At 43.7% G+C, this 20,652-nt stretch overlaps 3 protein-coding genes across 4 annotated transcripts in view; 1 reads left to right on the top strand and 2 right to left on the bottom strand.

Moving 5' to 3' along the window:
- LOC146634600 (protein NLRC3-like) overlaps positions 1-20,652 on the top strand; it is a 720,577-nt gene that overhangs the window by 116,788 nt on the left and 583,137 nt on the right. The window lies entirely within an intron of this gene.
- LOC146634623 (uncharacterized) lies at positions 3,365-5,170 on the bottom strand. Its single transcript, XM_085349647.1, has 7 exons — positions 5,114-5,170; positions 4,838-5,016; positions 4,648-4,741; positions 4,221-4,338; positions 4,055-4,146; positions 3,860-3,953; positions 3,365-3,498 (listed from the first exon to the last, which is right to left on the bottom strand). Exons 1-7 carry the CDS (start codon positions 5,168-5,170, stop codon positions 3,365-3,367), a joined length of 768 nt encoding a protein of 255 aa, XP_085205773.1.
- Positions 12,827-14,853, bottom strand: LOC146634622 (mitogen-activated protein kinase kinase kinase kinase 2-like). Its single transcript, XM_085350463.1, has 5 exons — positions 14,826-14,853; positions 14,623-14,746; positions 14,405-14,463; positions 14,217-14,320; positions 12,827-12,877 (listed from the first exon to the last, which is right to left on the bottom strand). Exons 1-5 carry the CDS (start codon positions 14,851-14,853, stop codon positions 12,827-12,829), a joined length of 366 nt encoding a protein of 121 aa, XP_085206589.1.

Genomic DNA, 20,652 nt, shown 5'->3' with positions numbered 1-20,652 from the left:
GGACTTTATTACTGTTTTATCTGAAAAGCTACTGGTAATATTTAACCTAACTGGGATTTAAAGTGTAAAAAACAGAATGTAGATAAAATTTTGGTTTTGATGAAAAGGAGTGGAGCTTGTGAGCCACAATGTAAGCAGTGTTGCTTTGCTGACATGCACTCGATGCTGGCAGTACAAGCATTGTAGTGGTTCTTATATTTTTGTAAACTAACTGTATAATATATTGAGCCATTCAACAGTACACAAATGTTTGTAGGCTCCTTTTTGTATGCAACCTGCATGTCTTTCTGAATTAATTGTTTGTTTATATCATGTTTTTCAGGAAAAAGAAGAAGTTAAAGTCAAGTGGAAGCCCTGCTCAACATGGTATGTAGTAACAACTTTATTGGACGGGAACAGACATTCATACTGTTGATAAATAGTTATCACCTCAATTTGAATTCATGTATTTGGACTAAAGTAAATTGGGAGCTGTTAGCTGTCAAGCTGCTCCTCTGTGAGGAGCTTGATAGCTGTCCACCTCCAAAGTCCATTATGAGTTTTGGAGGTGGACATGGTCAAGACTTTTAAGAGTTGGCATAAGACTTCACTTCTTTATAGAGCTTATAGTTGGGGCTGGTTCAGGTCAGCCCTTAGTTATGCTGTCATAGCACCAGACTGCTGGGGGTTAGTGTCTACTCGTGTCATTGTATATATCCAGGAATATGTGCCTGAGGATAGTTGTCATGAAATCAATATTAAATCAAAGGATTCCTTAATGACCACAGCTGGCATGAGTTCTCCAAAGCTGCCTGCTGTCTCAGGATCTGTCTCCAAAAAGAACCAGGGAGCGCTAACATGTTATGTTCTAGACTGATGAAGAAAATGCACATTAAACATAGTATAAACTCACTATGTTAAGTAATGTGAAGAGGATGCCTTTAGCTCCTATTGGGTTGGTTCCTTGATCAGTGCAATACAGAATCATTCATCTGGTTTGATGTAATGTCCTTCAAACACGTCAAAATGAGGCTCTGTAGTCTGTGTGGCCTCCACATGCCTGTATGACCTCACTACAACACCTGGGCATGCTCCTGATGAAGTGGCAGATGGTCTCCTGATGGATCTCCTCCCAGACTCCAGGACTAAAGCATCTGCCAACTCCTGGACAGTCTGTGGTGCAGTTGGTGGATGGAGTGAGACGTGATGTCCCAGATGTCCTCAAATGGATTCAGGTCTGGGGAATGGGCGGGCCAGTCCACAGCATCAATGCCTTCGTCTTGCAGGAACTGCTGACACACTCCAGCCACATGAGGTCTAGCGCTGTCTTGCATTCGGAGGAACCCGGGGCCACCCGCACCAGCATTTAGTCTCACAAGGGGTCTGAGGATCTAATTTCAGCACCTAATGGCAGTCAGGCTACCTCTGCCGAGCACACGGGGGGCTGTGCGGTCCCCCAAAGAAATGCCACCCACACCATTAGTGACCCACTGCCCAACCATCATGCTGGAGGATGTTTCAGGCAGCAGAAGGTTCTCCAATATGTCTCCAGACTCTGTCACAAGTACTTAGTGTGAACTTGCTTTCATCTGTGAAGAGCACAGGCCGCCAGTGGCAAAGTTGCCAAGCTTGGTGTTCTCTGGCAAATGCCAAACATCCTGCACGGTGTTGGGCTGTAAGCACAACCCCCACCTGTGGACGTCGAGCCCTCATACCACCCTCATGGAGTCAGTATCTGACCGTTTGAGCAGACGTGCATATTTGTGGCCTGCTGGAGGTCATTTTGCACAGCTCTGGCCTTTCTTTCCTACCCCACAGTACCTTTCCTTATCTTTTGTTTCCTACTCTTTTACTTAGTCTTTGATCACGGTTGTCTTTCTAGATAATTAATGTCATTTGTTCTGGGGCGAGTCACTGGCTCGGGTGCATTCTGGGACTGTCAGTTCACCAGTGTGCTGGCATGCTTCTTAACAAACACACCACTACAGCAAACATCTCAGTTGTACTTGTTGATTTCTTCAACAAAACACTGAACAAAACATGTCCTTGTGAGTGTGCTGCCTGGTGCTTTTACATTTTGTGGTAATTTGAGCAGCCCAGAAAGCATCCCATGAATTCAATTATGTTATTGTATCTGAACATGTACACGAGTCATTAAATTAGATGGGAAAGAATGATTCAGGGTAAACAACTGCACCAAGGGAATTACATTTTTCTTCTCAACATGTAAAATGTCTGTTGATAAGCAATTTCTGAAACAGACATTATAAAAATCACATTAAACAGATGTGATTAACTTTTTATTCTAGCAAACATAACATCAATGATGACACAATCAGTCTTCATCAGAAGTGCTCAAATCACTCTCATCGTCTGAAACGTCCTCCTCCTCCTCTGAGTCCATTTCCAGGAGTGGTTGGTGGCTGAGGATTCTCTTGTACACGTCCTTTACTTTGAGCGTTTCAGCTTTCAGTTCACTTTGTTTTTAAACCAGGCTATGGAGTCCTTTCTGTGCATCCTCCGACATGCCAACAAGGGAGGCTGTAAAAACAACAAAACTATTAAATATAAGTAAAACAAACAAACAGACAAAAAAACTCACCTCATAAACACAAGGAGTTAGGATCATGTAATTAAACTTTTTTTTAAGGGAGAAGGCAGTGTTAGCTAGCAACCCAAATATAGGTAAAAGATCCAGTAAGACTTTAGCATCTGCTATTATTTTCAATCAATTCATCACCAAATGTATAAATAAATAAAAGATGTGCTTACAGTCTGAGGAGATTGTCCCCAACACCACAGATCGCATTTGCAACACTGTCCAGTGATGCTGCATCTCCCTGCAAAGGATCATCTCCTCCTCTCTCAGGCGCCTCACAGCCATCACCTTCTCAAAGACCTTTCTCTTTGTCCGGAGGTCAGCAGCAGCTGCAGTTTAACAACATCAGATGGGAAAACATAGCAGCATATTATGATTCAAGAACAAAACATTCAACTGCTGCTCAGATACTGGGAGTTTGTTTAAAAAGGATATTTAGAAATCAAGAGCTTACGTTCACTTGTGCTCTGCCAGGGCCAAACGTCGCTCTGCATGAGGGCATCACTGGATACGATTTGCTTTGTTGCTTGTTTCCTTGTTGTAGTCGTCAACAGCAGCCGCCAAGCGTTTCTTCTCATGTAAGATGACCTTGTGAATTCTGTGTCGCCTCTTGTTGCTATCTGTAAATAATCATAAAAAGGAACACCTTCACATAATGCATATATTTACATTTTAATCTACACTCATCAATTTGTTTGCTAGAACAAATCACATCCAGCTTAAACAAACCTGGATCTGATTTTATTCTGTTTACAAAGTAGCTGTACAAGCTGTACAAACTGAGCATCAAACGGTCCGTTTCAAAGAAACTGTGACACCATTTTGTCTGTAAAGACTTTGTGTTCGCACTCTGATGATGACGACAAGCTCCTCTACTCGTGCCTGCAACGCTCCAAGGCTGCCATCAGTTTGATCCGTTTCTAAGTGAGAGGAATATTAATCAGAACACAGGATGAGTAACAGTCACCAAACTACAGTGGACTCTGTAATCACTGACTTGATGATATTCATTATAAGACATCTGGAGCCTTCATGTGCTGCATTATCATGAGATAACAAGTATGTTGGTGTTCAGCTTTATAAAACCAACTAGTACGACATCACTTCAACCCAGGTCCAATCCAATTTGATCAAACGCAACAACTCTGCCATCAATTCTGCTTTTACAAGCTTATTTTTCATTGTTTGTTGACACTGTCAGAAAGATCTTAACTCTAAGTTCTTTAATGAGGCCATGGTGGGTCCTGTTGTTATACACGAGTGCATTATATTGAGACTCACCTTCAGCCCATTGCTGCAGTGTGTCGTCATCCACACCCAGCTCATTTCTGCTCGCATTCAGGCTCTCCACTTGTTCTCTAAGGATCCTTATGATCTAAGAATACATTAATAAATGTCATTCATATGGACATTTTTAGAGTACTGGTGTTTCCCCCCCATTACCACACACATTAAAATGGGTGTTGAAAAAATGACCTTTAGATATCTCTGGCTCAAAGTGCGGCCCAGTTGTTCCACTTTCCTTTTGTTCCAGCCCAAAGCCAGGAGGCTCAGCATGTCTGTTCGCCCTGCATTTCAGTTAGTATACAAATAAGAATGAATGAGCAGGAGACTGAGTGGAATCTCACACACAGACACACACCTGCTTTAGACATGTACTTCGTTGTGATGGCCGCCCTAGACAGGAAACTGTTTACTTGTTCCACCTCTTCTCCAACTGTAGAACCGGCCCCATCCTGAAACGCACCTCCCCATTTGATCTATAGAAAGGAGGTCACAATACATGACTGCTGAATTCATTCAACCTTATAACAAAATGTCTTAAACGTATCCAAGACTACCAGCTGCAGTATACCTCGCACATCCAAGTGTGAGCTACTCAAAATGAAGTACACATTAAGATAAAGTCAAGTAAATAGTATTACGACAACACCAAGAGAAAAACAAAGTAAATATCCACCCATCCAAATATGTATCCACACACACACACGTATGAGTATATGGTTATGGCGTTAACGTCATTTTAACAAGATTAACGCTGACAGCACTGATATATATGTGTATCTTACATCATTTGTGTGTCTCTGGATGTATTTCACAAACTCAGCAACTTCCTCATCTTTCTCAATGAAGACACCTTCAAAGTTCCCCTGCTCTGAAGTGCTGAACGAACACGGTGACAGTTGTTTGAAAAGAAACATCAAAATACAATTTTTGTACAAATCCATATTTGATTTATGTACACAATGCATAACGTACCTTGCATTTGATTGAAAGCGATAAAGCTTGCAGTTTCCATCAACTGAGACGGCGAGCATGTCTGGAGTGCAGGCAGGGCAGCTAAAGCATGGCTCCTTGCACATCCTGTCCACCTCACACTTTACAGCACTCCACTCCAAGAAACTTTTGCTGAAGGCATCAGCTGATATTCGGCCAGTCTTTTAAGTAGAGGACAAACAACAGAATATTCACGGACAGTCATCATAAACATTGATTTGCACAATTTCCTTAAACTTGACAAATTTAGAAACTCACCCTTCCAAAATGGGCTGTTCGTTCATCCAGCACTTTGACAAAGGCCTTAAGTGACATCCCTGCTGCAGCTTCTTAATGTCATAGAAAGACTGAAAGACATCCATTGAAAACAGGGTGCAGAAATTTAAGGTGCCAGGCCAATATCCACCACCCTGGAAGTCCTTAACTGAGGGGGACCACATTAGGCCACAGCTGGTGCAGCTCACCACTGGCAGTGCAAGGTTATAACGGCCTTTAGGAAGGATAAGGAGAAATCCAGTCATGGCTCAACAAAGACATTCATTTTTTCCCATGTTGTTTTCAAAGCGGTCTGGTAAATCCAAATGACCTTTGACAGGTGCCCACATATACTGCGGGCCGAGGGTAATTCAAAACAATGTAGCAATGTACAATTTGCACTAAAACCTGCAAACACATCTATTGTGTATGTACTGTGTGACAAAAGAGCAACTTACCATTTATGGTTACAAGAGCCACAATTGCACCGGGTGAAACCTCAACGTTACCTGCTGGGCAGTCACACACAGTCTGGTCTTTGCACAGGCAACAGCCGAACTAACATTAAAAACACACAATATATATAAAAAGAATTGGAAATTAAATGATACACAATAAATATACAATAACAGCACACACTCATAGTACATAGCAATAAATGCATAAGACTTAAAAACCGTACATATTGGATTGTGAAACTCTGATGAAGGCTGCAAAAACCCTCCTGTTACTGCCTCTCTGCTGTGCAGGACAAAGCGTGTGTGAACTGCAATATCACAGTCAGCACAAAGGAATGGAAGAGGCAGGCAGTCCAGACACCTCACAACTACTTGTTTGCCACACTGACACACACGGTGTGACTGTGGATCCAGAGTAGCTAACATATTGTCTATAAGACAAGGCCTGGCCTCTTTCCACTTTAGCAAGGACACCATGTTTCTGATCGCCCAGTGAGTAGCAGCTGACTCAGACGACGTCTCACAAGTCATGGCTGCGTCCTCTTCTCCATCCTCCAACAACTGAAGGAGCTCCTGACGAAGCACCTCAGTTCCACACACTAACAGAAAAAAAATAAAGAAACTCTTCCACAAAGTGAAAAACACTCTAGGCAGTATGTTTCTTAGGACTGCACAAAAGCCCTGCCTAACTCAACTATAACAACAAATATAAAAGTAATGGAATCACAATATATACAAGAAGGTAAAGTACCTTTTGTTGGGTTGACACTGGCAACATAACTAGGTTCTTCACGTGGACACTGATGCTGATCTGCAGACACTGGGGGGAAAAAGAGATTGAAGAATATTTACTTACTGAAATTCTTTGGTGAAAACAAGTTGTGAGATAAAATCAATGGTTGTGAGAACACTGACCACGTGGCAACTAGTACTTCGACTGGATGATGGTCTTTGAGGAATAAAATCTCCCTGTCTGTCAAGGGCGGCATCACTTACATTTTGATTAGATACCTTGAGTTTGTAAATGATCAGATTACATAATTGGAATACAATGTATCCAATTCAGGGTTGCAGGAGGATGAAGCCTATCCCAGCTGATACAGGACAAAGACAGGCTGCCAGTTTATTGCAGGGCTAACACGATATGTGTAACAGAAAATCCACTTAAATGTTTGATATTTCTTATAATAATCATAATTATGACTATTATTTAAAGGTTTCTTTAAATAATACATTTTGATTTTTTATAACCTCTAAAATATAAACCTGAGCTGTTTCAGATTCTGACCTCTGACCTCACTGCAGCTCCCTCTTGGAAGTACGTCTGCTTCTTGTCTACCCCCAGTGATGACCGCCTGCCCTTGATATCACGTACTGTACCTGAGGAACAAAAAAGGACAAACACTTGCCTTCATTTAAGAAGTACATTCATACAGAGGTAATCTATGGAAACACACTAGTTCACCCTTTGGGAGAAATCAGTTCCTGTGAAACATTTCTGTAAATGAACATCATGTGGAGAATGAATGAAATGAGTTCTTCAGGTGACTCAGCAGTCCCACACTGACAAATGAAATCTAGTTAAACTATTAAGCATATTTGCTCTTCTGAAATCTGTGTTAAACAACAACAAACATAAATTAGTAACAAAAATACAGCTGAGTAGAGGCTTTACAAACCACCAGCAGCCATAATGCTAAATTTTAATCTTCAAATGTTTCTGAGCCGTCTTCAACCTGCTTTTAACACATTAAAGTCCCACAGTCAATGCAGCCTGACTCAATCCTAGATGTTCAGCACACAGAGACACAGAGGTGCCGTTTAAAGTTTAGTGATAACCTGAGTCACTGATCATTTGCAGTATTACAGAGTCTGGCAGTCTTTGCATGATGTCCACGTCACTGTGAGTTTCTAGCTGACTCTCAGGTGTGACAGGTGTGCCAGCAGGAAAGAGTAATAATAACCTGCATCCTGAGGTTTGTCATGCAGGATTAAAGCAGCCAGGCTTTGTTCACACAGCTAGGATTGTATTTTACACTGACCCTGGGTCAGTATAAGTATCATACAGTTTAAACGAAGCACTGAAACTTGCACATATTTATTACAGATGCACTGAAGCTAATCGAGATATTTGCTGTCAGTCTGTGGCTGCGATTAAACACTTTACTGGAAACTTTATTAATATTTAAAAAAAAAAAACTAAGCAAAACACCTCCCCCTGCTGGCCACACAGAGAAACAATAGATAAAACCTGAGAGCTGCACAGTTGCAGCAGTGTGGTTTACGTCATTCTGTTGTCAGCCTGTTTTACACATCGGTGGTTTCTTATTGACGTGTAAAAAGATCTGAAATCGTAGTAAATTCAGCTGCTATTGTGGGCTGGGGATGATTTACACTTAACATTTTAATAACTGGGTATTGAATGTCAGAGGCCCAATGTTCCCTCTAATTTTTCAGGTGTCTGAGCGAACACACAAACTCCCTGAGCGGTTCCTTGGACCACTGTGAGCGACAGCAGACGTGTGCACTGTGGTCACACCGGCATCGAATCCATCCAAGTTTCATGGTTTATTAAAATAATCAAATTACAGCGTTTACATTTATGTTAGACTACTTTTAATGAACTGCTTCAGCCCATTTACAATGAAAATGTAAAAGAAATCTTGTTCATGACCTGTGTAGTATGTTAACACTATTGGAAGTACAAATAACTTGAACTCCAATTTAGAAAACACAACTTTTTTTTTTTATAAAGCTCTGACTTGTATTATGAGTCCGTGGTCTGGGAGAGAGTCTGTAACTCTCTGTCTCCAAAATACTGTATATAATGACCAAAGCTGGGAAATTAATCAATCAATCAATCTTTATTTATAAAGCACTTTTCATACAAAAAAAGTAGCACAAAGTGCTTTACATGGTTAAAAGCACCCCACCCCGCCCTCCAACTAACCCCCCACACTCTCATTAACATAAACAATCATGAATGCACCCATACCCCCAGAGCCCCAGCAGCCACGGTCGATCACAGCCCCGGTGCAGAGAGCCCCCTCCGAGGAAACACTGGAGATATGTCACAATAGGATATATACAGGGTAAAAAGATAAAGTAAATAAGAACGGGATACAATAGAAATAGTAAGAAGATAAAAAATGAGTAAGAATAAAATCAATAAATATTAGGTAAAACCTAAATTAATAAATAGAATAACAGGATAGAATAAATAAGCATAAAATAAATAAACGTTAGGTGAAAGATAAATTAAAAAGGTGGTCTTGAGCCTGTTCTTAAAAACATGTACGTTCTCTGCGGCCCTGAGCTCCTCCGGCAGGCTGTTCCACAGACGAGGACCATACCACTGAAAAGCTGCCTCTCCGTGAGTATGTGTGAGAGAGAGTTAATACCCTACAGCTTATGACAAAATTTGATCCGAAGTGATTGATGGCCCTAATCACGACCTTTTGACCTCCCGCCCCTCCCCCCCGGAAGCGTGTAATGAGCGTGACGAATCGTATCCGGAGAAGGGGGGGTGGGAAACCCCCCGCGTGACGAATTATATCCTGAGAAAGGGGGGCGAACCCCGGAAGCGCGCCATCTGTTGCTAACCGTGTCGAATTGCATCCTGAAAAAGGAGGGGTGAACCCCCGGAAGAGCGCCATCTGTTGTTGGGAAAAAAAGTTTTTAGTGGGAGGGACTGCAGCGAGGGAGGAGAATAAAAACCAGAGAGGTGGAGCCCCGTCACAATTTCTAAGTCTCACACACACACAAGATGGATTCTTTCCTTCTGCAGCCCTCCAGCGGTCCTGTTTACTTGGACGGTGAAGAAATCTGCTCTCCCGCAGAACCCTCGAGCATGGGCGGCAGCAGCAGCGAGTGGGCATCGTCGATTATCAGCGATACGCCGGTCTCTGTCTACAGTACCAGACCCGAAGCAACCGACACTCCGCGGAAAGAAGGAAGAAGTAAGAGCGTCTTCATGTTCCGCAGCCAAATTCCAGCACCGAGAAACTTGCGAGGAGAATGGACTCTGCCTGCTGAGGGTTGTGGAAAGTGGGGCTACATATTCAAATATGAATCGGGGGAGCTCTGGTTTTATCAGTTGAACGAAGGAGAAAGCTTGACGGAATCGAGCAGCATTGTGAAGCTGACTCCCAATGACTGGGCCGTGCTGAAGCTGCTGGTTGCGATGGCTATCGGAGAGGCAAATGAGGATTTTCCCATTCCTGAAGAGGAAGATGTTGCCGCTAAAAGACCCCGGAGAGAGGTAGATTCTCCTCCCCCTCCTCCTCCTTCTCCTTCCGGCTTCGGTGATGAAGAAGAGCATGATGAAAAAGACCCTCCTTCCCCTCCTTCTGTCTCGTCTGATGAAAAAGAGGATACTGCTGCTGAGAATGATGAGGATAAAGAAAAGACCCCCTCTGTAGAGGATGTTTCCTCCCCTGATGAATCAGCTGATGATGATGATGATGATCATCCTCTCGACACAGTTACAGAAGAAGAAGAAGAAGAAGAAGATGATGAGCCCCTGGCTGAAAAACTTCCAGAAGAAGATGATGAGCCCCCAGCTCCTGAAATAAAAGAGGAGAAAGCAGCTCCTGAGAAAAAAGAAAACATTCCCCCAGCTCCAGAAATAAAAGAGGAGAAAGCAGCCGCTGAGAATAAAGAAAACATTCCCCCGGCTCCAGAAAAAGCTACGGAAGAAGAAATAGAAGCTATTCCCCCTCCCCCGCCGCGGAACGGAGGCATACGCTTCAATGATGAGCAGCTGATCAAGACTAAAACAATCTTGTCAACCGTCTGGTCTTCAGGAACCACAGCCACAGGGAGATGGAGAATGAGAGCTAGTCTGCGTTCGACTGACGAGTCTGATGCCCCTGACATTTTTGTCATGGAAAAATTCAACCCCGACTGCGGATTATTTCGCAGCATGATGGTTATACCAGCCAAAGAGTGGGTCGTAAGAATGCTGCAAGTGAGGAAGGATATTACAATTCTTTTTCAAACTTGCCGCTGCTGGAGGGATGCCGTAGGAGTAAGGAAATGTCTCAACTTCTGAAAATCCCCGCCCCTCCCGGACCACGCCCCCCTTCCTTCTGTTTTAAAAGTCCGATCAAAAAGCCTTTTTTAGCTCAGAGAGAGAGAGAGATGGACTCTGCACCCCTGCTTCGCGATGAGGAGACCGGCTCCACCGATTGTTTTTCTGACGAGGGTGAGCTGGTACCCGACACTCCCGGTTAATACCCTACAGCTTATGACAAAATTTGATCCGAAGTGATTGATGGCCCTAATCACGACCTTTTGACCTCCCGCCCCTCCCCCCCGGAAGCGTGTAATGAGCGTGAGAGAGTTAATACCCTACAGCTTATGACAAAATTTGATCCGAAGTGATTGATGGCCCTAATCACGACCTTTTGACCTCCCGCCCCTCCCCCCCGGAAGCGTGTAATGAGCGTGAGAGAGTTAATACCCTACAGCTTATGACAAAATTTGATCCGAAGTGATTGATGGCCCTAATCACGACCTTTTGACCTCCCGCCCCTCCCCCCCGGAAGCGTGTAATGAGCGTGACGAATCGTATCCGGAGAAGGGGGGGTGGGAAACCCCCCGCGTGACGAATTATATCCTGAGAAAGGGGGGCGAACCCCGGAAGCGCGCCATCTGTTGCTAACCGTGTCGAATTGCATCCTGAAAAAGGAGGGGTGAACCCCCGGAAGAGCGCCATCTGTTGTTGGGAAAAAAAGTTTTTAGTGGGAGGGACTGCAGCGAGGGAGGAGAATAAAAACCAGAGAGGTGGAGCCCCGTCACAATTTCTAAGTCTCACACACACACAAGATGGATTCTTTCCTTCTGCAGCCCTCCAGCGGTCCTGTTTACTTGGACGGTGAAGAAATCTGCTCTCCCGCAGAACCCTCGAGCATGGGTTCACTATCTGTTTAAACACCTCTCTGCATTCAATCATTAGTTGAGAATATTCTCTGGCTCTCTTCCCCAGATTGTCTTTGTCCCGTCTTCCTCCTCTCACCCCCCCCCCCCAACCAATCGCAGCAGATGCCCGCCCCTCCCCCAGCCTGGTTCAGGTTTTCACCTGCTAAAAGGGAGTTTTTCACCTTTGTGCACCATAATTGCAGGGCCTTTACCTTACAATATACAGTGTCTTGAAGTGACTATTGTTGTGATTTGGTACTAGAATAAAGAAAATTAGCACTAAGGAAAGTAGTTTTCTGTACAAAGTGTCAGGTAGACAGTAGTTGGTAACTTTAATGGCTGTTTTTCTTTGGAGGGCTGCATGCAAACACATAGGCTGCATTTCCTAAATCCTTGGATCTGAGTAACCAACAGAACAAACACTCTAGTGTGACTCCTGCTTTAATGCTACCATTAATGCTAGCAGTATTCATGCTACTTCCACATGCTACTCTGAAAATCACTTCCAGGTCTATTAACAATAGTATCAAGAAAAATACTATCCTGATTACTTCTGATGTACTAGGATTACTAGTTTCTCACAGTGATTGATAGCTCTTGTCAGCATACAGTTAACATACCTGTTTGTTCCCAGAACTCTGAACACACGACTCTCATCTGTAATTTCTTGTGTTACCTGCACATAAAGTGAAAATTCACATGTGTAATGACTTAGAACTAATATGATAAGCACATGATACGAGCTCAGCCAACGTTGGATGAATTTACTAGTTCATCACCTCATCTGAAACTCCTCCCTTTGAGGCCATGCTTCCAGAATGCCAGCACACTATCCTGCAAGCAGACTGACAGAACAGGAGGTGTCACTCAGCTTTCAGGACACACATCAGCTCTCATTCACTTTGTTTGTCACATCATCATTTCTACCTAGTGTTTCAATGGGGAAGTCAAAGACTATTTCTGCAGGCAGCTGTCTGGATGGAAGTCCTTGCAGGTCCACGATCTTTACAGTTCCTGTCCAAACAGTACACAGATTGAGAATGAGCATGAAAGACATTTGAAGGATTCACAATATGCGAGGGGACTTACTTTCCAAGGTGATGAGAACAGTGTCTCGGTCCAGCTGGGTTACCTGCACGACTCTGAGTGCTCCACTATCTCCTGATGCACGGAAAGAAGGAAGCTTGTTGCAACAAGTTGAAGCTTGAAGCTTCAGGAAGTCAGCAGAGACACGCAGAAACGGTCCTACCTGGCACTGGAACAGGAGCGCCGTTCAGCTCTATAATATCAAACCTGAGCTGTTGGCCGGTTGGTGGTTTATCATTACTACAGTCTCTCACTCCAACACACAGCTGAGAAGAGAATCTGGGAGTCTGATGGCGAGTTGCTGTGAAACAGTCACCAAGGAAAACAAAAAAAACTAAATAAATTCTCATGGATGGTTAAGTGATGCTTGTTAAACCTGAGCTGAACCTGTTCATACAACCGTCAAAAACAGCACAACAGAATTCTTGTATGATTATTAAATCTTGAGATTAAAGATAAACCGATGCCATCCACCCATCCATCCATCCATCCATCCATCCACCCATCCATCCATCCATCCATCCATCCATCCATCCGTCCAGCCGTCCATCCATTCATTCATCCATCCATCCATCCATCCACCCACCCATCCATCCATCCATCCATCCATCCACCCGTCCATCCGTCCAGCCGTCCATCCATCCATCCATCCATCCATCCATCCATCCATCCATCCATCCACCCGTCCATCTGTTCGTCCAAACATCCACCCACCCATCCATCCATCCATCCATCCATCCATCCATCCACCCACCCATCCATCCATCCATCCATCCATCCATCCATCCATCCACCCGTCCATCTGTTCGTCCAAACATCCACCCACCCATCCATCCATCCATCCATCCATCCATCCATCCGTCCATCCATCCATCCATCCACCCGTCCATCCATCCATCCACCCGTCCACCCATCCGTCCATCCATCCATCCACCCACCCACCCATCCCTCCATCCATCCATCCATCCATCCATCCATCCAGCCGTCCATCCATCCATCCACCCGTCCATCCATCCATCCATCCACCCGTCGATCCATCCTTCCATCCATCCATCCATCCATCCATCCATCCATCCATCCATCCATCCCCTAACTGCACGTCTTTGGACTGATGCCACTTTTCCATAATGTTGTGACACAGGCGTGTTTCTCCAAGCAGCACTGTGTTAGGACTGCAGACAGGCTTAACACAGAGCTCTGTTCTCACAGTACATACATTATCGTTATGAAATGTGCGAGACATTCACAAAAAAACTGTCAATTATCTGTGCTATGTGATCTAATGGTGCATGCTGGCGTTGAACTGTGTGCTGATAACACTGTTCCTGTAGCACAGAAAACACATGGTAACCATTCAGTTACACGAGCTTGGACCCAGAGAAGGTGCTGTTGGTGTTTTTGGACGGCGTTTATACAACGTTTCTTTTATTTAGTCTCTAAAATCTTGTTGGGCTTGAATAAAAAGTATGCATATGTTATTAAAAAAAATCAATTACATTCTTCAGCTTCAGATTTTGATATGCTGTCTGTCTACTTTTATGTAATTCAGGTCTAATGACTGGTTTGCATTGTGGAAATAGGGTTAGAGTTAGAAAGGAAGACATTTATTCAGGTGGCAAGTTCGACATATCTGTACAAACCTTTAGATGCATGAACTTTTGAAGAGGCTCATACCACAAGAGTAAAACCAGGCCAGATGGGACAGCCCCGCACAGATATGTACTATCTGTGTATGGGTTTCTTGCTGAAACAGAGAGAGCAGGACTAAGTGTCTGCAGTTGTTCTCCGTGAACAAACAGACTGACCAGAGTAACTCTGCACTGCTTACCTACACTGCACCTCCTACAACCTTTAGTGTCAGGAATCTTTACAGATATGGCAAACTTTCTGTGGCCAACAGAGAATATCCAGGTCAGAACAAGCAGACAAAATTGGGTCTACAGTATCCTCCTTCCTCAAAATCAAGTGGTAGCATCATACATGACATTATTAACACTGCTGCACCTACAGCTCCTGTTTCCCTGCATCTGTGATGGCGTGTCGTACCTGAGACTGATCCGCTCAGTGAGGCGGTTGGTGCTGAGCGACAGGCTGCTGTGTTTCTTGTGCAGATGTCCTTTCTGTTCAAACAGAGCTGGCAGGCTGTGCGAGTAAAGCTGGGACGACTTCCCTGCAGGATGGAGCCTTTTTAGAGCAGCATATTATCGAGTGGACACAATGTTCTCCGTTTGTGTCACGCTGTTTGTTACCTGATACGGACATCAGCACATTGTTCATAACATATAGCCATATACATCGCTGAGGGAGGAGCTGTGGGGAAAAGACAAGCAGTTCACTGAGACTTCAAACATCCAGCTTCAGTCATCAGACTGTTCCAGAAACATCATTTCCTGGTTTTCAGTGCTCCTCCTTTCATCAGGAGCTGCACTCCTTACTCAGGTTTTTCAGGGTGATGCGATTAATGACTTGCACTTTTTTGTTATTACTTGCATTTTTACACAATGCTCTTCTACTCTGACTGACACTTTCAACTACCAGCTTGACCGCGCATCACTCTTTTCTACCTCAAAACGACCAGTTACACATGTCTGCATGAATTCTGCACGCACGTTTGCACTACAAGCTGCACACAAACACGTGCGCACATCCATGATTTACTCCAAACCTAACTTAACCTTCGGCGCTTTTTAACTTTCAACCCCTTCAGTGGAAACATTGGGAGAAGTTTGCCAATGCGGTATTATAATATTATTTTATGCCACGTTAGACCCCTAATTGAAGATTGTGAATTATTATGTAGTTTTAGTTTGCATTATTCTCCTGAATTAGAAGAAGGTGAGAACTATCGCATTTGTTAAACTGATTTGCATTACATTAGACTGCTGATTTATTGTGAATGAATGATATTGTTTCATGATGCATTATACTGCTGAGTTATAAGAAATACTGTTCGCAGAAAGTCATCGCCTTATTTGTCTGATTAGAAGAGAACAGAACATGCTGGAGTTTTCTGCCCCATCTCAGCAGGAGCAGATAAACAGGGAGCCAAGGTCGTAGCTTAGGCGCCGTGTGAGAGAAAGCATGTGAATGTTTAGGCTTTTATGATAAGGTGGGGGCCACTAGAGGCTATAAGAGTTTGAGCAATGCTCCACCATTTTGAGATCTGATGCTGTCTGCGTACGGTGTCCATCTCCCACGCGTGTGATCATTAAAATCATCGTTTGACTCAACCCGGCCGGACCAGTGTTGTTATTGTGGTTTTTCCTCTTGTATCCATCCCCAATATTTGAATCCGTAACACCATCAAACTCGTCGTTGGAGGGGAGAGGGAGGGGAAACAGGAGGACAAAGGATGGCAGGAACAACTGAGCTGTAGTGCTTTTTTTTTTTCAACTGTGCAATATTTGCAATATTGTTTTATATTCGACCTTTTTTGTGGGGCAAATAATATTGACACCAGTCATTTTGTGTTTTTCTGAAATTATTCTGTTATTGTGTACAAAATATTTAAAAAATTCATCTATATATGTTGATGCATGCTTTTATTACCAGTTGCATTGAATGCTGTAACGCCCTGCTCTCTGGTCTCCCCAAAAAGAATATATCACCCTTACAACTTTTACAAAACTGCAGCTCGTGTGCTGACGAAGACCAGAGGGTGGGCCCACAGTACACCGGTTTTAGAATCGCTGCATTGACTCCCCGTGTATTTCAGGATCGATTTTAAAGTTCTTTTATTGGTTTTTAAATGTCTTAATGGTCTGCTTCTCTCAATGACTATCGCCCTGTAGCCCTCACCTCAGTAGTGATGAAGTGCTTTGAACGCCTGGTCAGAGACTTCATCATTTCTTCACTACCAGACACACTGGACCCACTACAGTTCGCTTACCGTCCAAATCGTTCCACAGACGATGCCATCTCTCATCTCCTCCACACATCACTCACTCGCTTAGACACTAGAAGGGGGAATTATGTTAAAATGCTCTTCATAGACTACAGCTCTGCATTTAATACCATAATTCCCTCCACACTCACCACCAAGCTGGAGCATCTGGGACTCAGCTCATCTATGTGTCAGTGGATCTCCAACTTCCTAACTGGCAGACCACAGGCAGTAAGGATGGGCGGACATGTCTCAGCCTCCACCACTCTCAGCACTGGAGCCCCCCAGGGGTGTGTTCTGAGCCCCCTGCTGTACTCTCTGTACACATATGACTGTGTGGCCACTACCAGCTCCACCACCATCATCAAGTTTGCTGACGACACCGTCGTGGTGGGCCTGATCTCTGATAACAACGAGACGGCCTACCTGAAGGAGATTAGGAATCTGGAGAACTGGTGCCAGAGGAACAACCTCCTTCTAAACGTCAGTAAGACAAAGGAGCTGATAGTGGACTTCAGCACTAAGCAGGAGAGGAACTACCAGACCCCCGTCATCAACGAGTGCCCAGTGGAGAGAGTGGACAGCTTCAAATACCTCGGAGTTCACATCACGCTGGACCTGTCATGGTCCTGTCACATCAACACCGTGGTGAAAAGGCCCGACAGCGTCTCTACCACCTCAGACGCTTGAGAGACTTCCAACTGCCCTCCAAGGTGCTCAGGAACTTTTACTCGTGCACCATAGAGAGCATCCTGACGGGAAACATCTTAACCTGGTTCGGGAACAGCACCATGCAGGACAGACGAGCTCTACAGAGGGTTGTGTGGTCAGCTGAGCGCACCATCCGCTCCGAGCTCCCTGACCTGCACTCAATCTACAGCAGGCGGTGCTGGACCAAGGCCAGGAAGATCGTGAAGGACCTCAGCCATCCCAACAACAGACTGTTCTCTCTGCTGAGGTCAGGAAAGCGATTCCGCTCCCTGAAGACCAACACAGAGAGACTGAGGAGGAGCTTCTTCCCGCAGGCGATACGGTCTCTCAATCACACCACCACACAGTACTGACCCACACATATGGTTCTTACACACACACTGGACTTTCTGGACATTATTTTCACTTCATCACTTAAATCACTTTAAGCATATTTGCACTGCACAAGACATAATGTGGATTGCACAACACTGGTCACTATATTCTTCATTTCCAGTTAATACTTGTACAGCTGCTGTTATTGTGTATATATTTATTTATTTATATTTCTTCATACATCCTTATATAGTTCTATATTGTGTATTTTGTTGTACAGTTATTTTATTTTCAACTTTAATTTATATATTTTATCTTATTCTCCCAGTTAAATTTACCCTTCATTCTAATTTGTGTTGTACAGTTATTTCATTTTTAACCTTAATTTATATCTTATTCCCTCCTAGTTAAATTTACCCTTTTTAATTTTTCCTATTTATTTCCTATTTATTTCTTTTTTTTTTTTCTTTAGGTCACGAGCAGTTGTCCAAGCATTTCACTGCATATCGTACTGTGTATGACTGTGTGCGTGAAAAATAAAATTTGAATTTGAATTTGATTTGGGCCGTCTTATCTCTCAGATCTGCTTTTACCATACGAACCCTCGCGGACCTTGAGGTCCTCTGGTACTGGCCTTTTGACTGTTCCCAAAGACAGCACACATACTCACGGAGAGGCAGCTTTTCAGTGGTATGGTCCTCGTCTGTGGAACAGCCTGCCGGAGGAGCTCAGGGCCGCAGAGAACGTACATGTTTTTAAGAACAGGCTCAAGACCACCTTTTTAATTTATCTTTCACCTAACGTTTATTTATTTTATGCTTATTTATTCTATCCTGTTATTCTATTTATTAATTTAGGTTTTACCTAATATTTATTGATTTTATTCTTACTCATTTTTTATCTTCTTACTATTTCTATTGTATCCCGTTCTTATTTACTTTATCTTTTTACCCTGTATATATCCTATTGTGACATATCTCCAGTGTTTCCTCGGAGGGGGCTCTCTGCACCGGGGCTGTGATCGACCGTGGCTGCTGGGGCTCTGGGGGTCCTCTCAGCCTGGCTGGGGGGGGGGGGGGGGATATGGGTGCATTCATGATTGTTTATGTTAATGAGAGTGTGGGGGGTTAGTTGGAGGGCGGGGTGGGGTGCTTTTAACCATGTAAAGCACTTTGTGCTACTTTTTTTGTATGAAAAGTGCTTTATAAATAAAGATTGATTGATTGATTGATTAATTTCCCAGCTTTGGTCATTATATACAGTATTTTGGAGACAGAGAGTTACAGACTCTCTCCCAGACCACGGACTCATAATACAAGTCAGAGCTTTATAAAAAAAAAAAAGTTGTGTTTTCTAAATTGGAGTTCAAGTTATTTGTACTTCCAATAGTGTTAACATACTACACAGGTCATGAACAAGATTTCTTTTACATTTTCATTGTAAATGGGCTGAAGCAGTTCATTAAAAGTAGTCTAACATAAATGTAAACGCTGTAATTTGATTATTTTAATAAACCATGAAACTTGGATGGATTCGATGCCGGTGTGACCACAGTGCACACGTCTGCTGTCGCTCACAGTGGTCCAAGGAACCGCTCAGGGAGTTTGTGTGTTCGCTCAGACACCTGAAAAATTAGAGGGAACATTGGGCCTCTGCCATTCAATACCCAGTTATTAAAATGTTAAGTGTAAATCATCCGCAGCCCACAATAGCAGCTGAATTTACTACGATTTCAGATCTTTTTACACGTCAATAAGAAACCACCGATGTGTAAAACAGGCTGACAACAGGCTGACAACAGAATGACGTAAACCACACTGCTGCAACTGTGCAGCTCTCAGGTTTTATCTATTGTTTCTCTGTGTGGCCAGCAGGGGGAGGTGTTTTTTTTTTTTTTTTAAATATTAATGAAAACATTTTTCATGAAAGTTGCAAATTTGTTATCTGTTTTTATGACATTTTTCACTGTGGATTACAACAACATCAACATTAGAAAATGAAATACATTTATAGTAGGTGATCATTAATCACTATTATTGGCACTATTAAAGGGCCCCAAAAATCAAACTTTGCTTAGGGCACCACGGAGGGCCAACCCTTTTTACACTTCAACGATTGTACACAAAATACAATCATCCATCCTTCTATCTATTTATTTTTGTCCACTTATATAATTCAGCATCACAGGGAAGCTGGATCCCAGTTGTTTTTCACAGAGGGCCAAGCAGTGGAGGGAGCTGCCGACCTCCCAGCAATACATGTAAAAGCTTTATTTTATGCTGACTCTGGTCATCTTTATCTATCATAAAAATTTGCTTCACGATCTGAAACACGTAAGTGTGGCAAATATGCAAATAGCTAAGAAATCAGGATGGGGTAAATCGTTTCTCACTGCACTTCTGTTAGGCGACTGAATAAAAACACAAAGTCAGCAGTCTGGCTATGAATGTCTTTAATGTTTCCAAGATCAGAATCACATCAGGGTGTACAACCTCACCCCTGGCGCCGTTGCCCACCTCTCAATTTTAAATACACGTAGACATTGAGGGCTACCAGGAGGGGCTATGCGCTTACCTGCTGCTGAGTAATTGCATATGAGAGCATGAGGGTGGGAATGGATGTTTGTATCTGTGTGTGCCTGTTTGTCTGTGTCCATATGTCAGGTCGGGTATCAGACGCCACCTCTCTGGGGACATCTCAGGCCCTCCAAGGTATGGAGGCCTATCTCCCCCCACCACTCCCCCTGCCAGTGGCAGACGCCTTCAGACATCGGTGCATTGGTGGTTCTTTGTGTCTGGGGATGGGCGTCCAGGTACTGCTTGTCGGGGCCTGGAGCCTGGGGCTCGCTCGGGCTCCTTCAGGGTGCGGTGCCTTTGGCCTCTCAGCCTGGGGCTCGGTCACTCTGGCACAGCTGGCTGCCGGCGGAGCTCACGGGCACGTCACGTTTAAATCATGCTTTTTATCCATTTTTGTTTTTTAATGTTCTGTAAAGAACTTGGGATCACCTTGTTGTTGAATTGTGCGATATAAATAAACTTGCCTTGCATTTTGGCTGCTACCTCAAAGCACACTGTGCGCTGTCGATCTTACGTGCTGCACAATAATATTCAATATTTAGTATTTACAGTTATATTCACATAGATCATCGCGGTGATGTTGTTTATTAT

This window comes from Diplotaxodon limnothrissa, linkage group LG3, assembly GCF_057381915.1.
Source record: "Diplotaxodon limnothrissa isolate DT_005_m linkage group LG3, D_limnothrissa_male_GT1.1, whole genome shotgun sequence".
In the NCBI taxonomy this organism is placed as follows: Eukaryota; Metazoa; Chordata; class Actinopteri; order Cichliformes; family Cichlidae; genus Diplotaxodon; species Diplotaxodon limnothrissa.
Note: the sequence above shows the minus strand (reverse complement) of the source record. Positions and strands in the feature narration are given on the sequence as shown.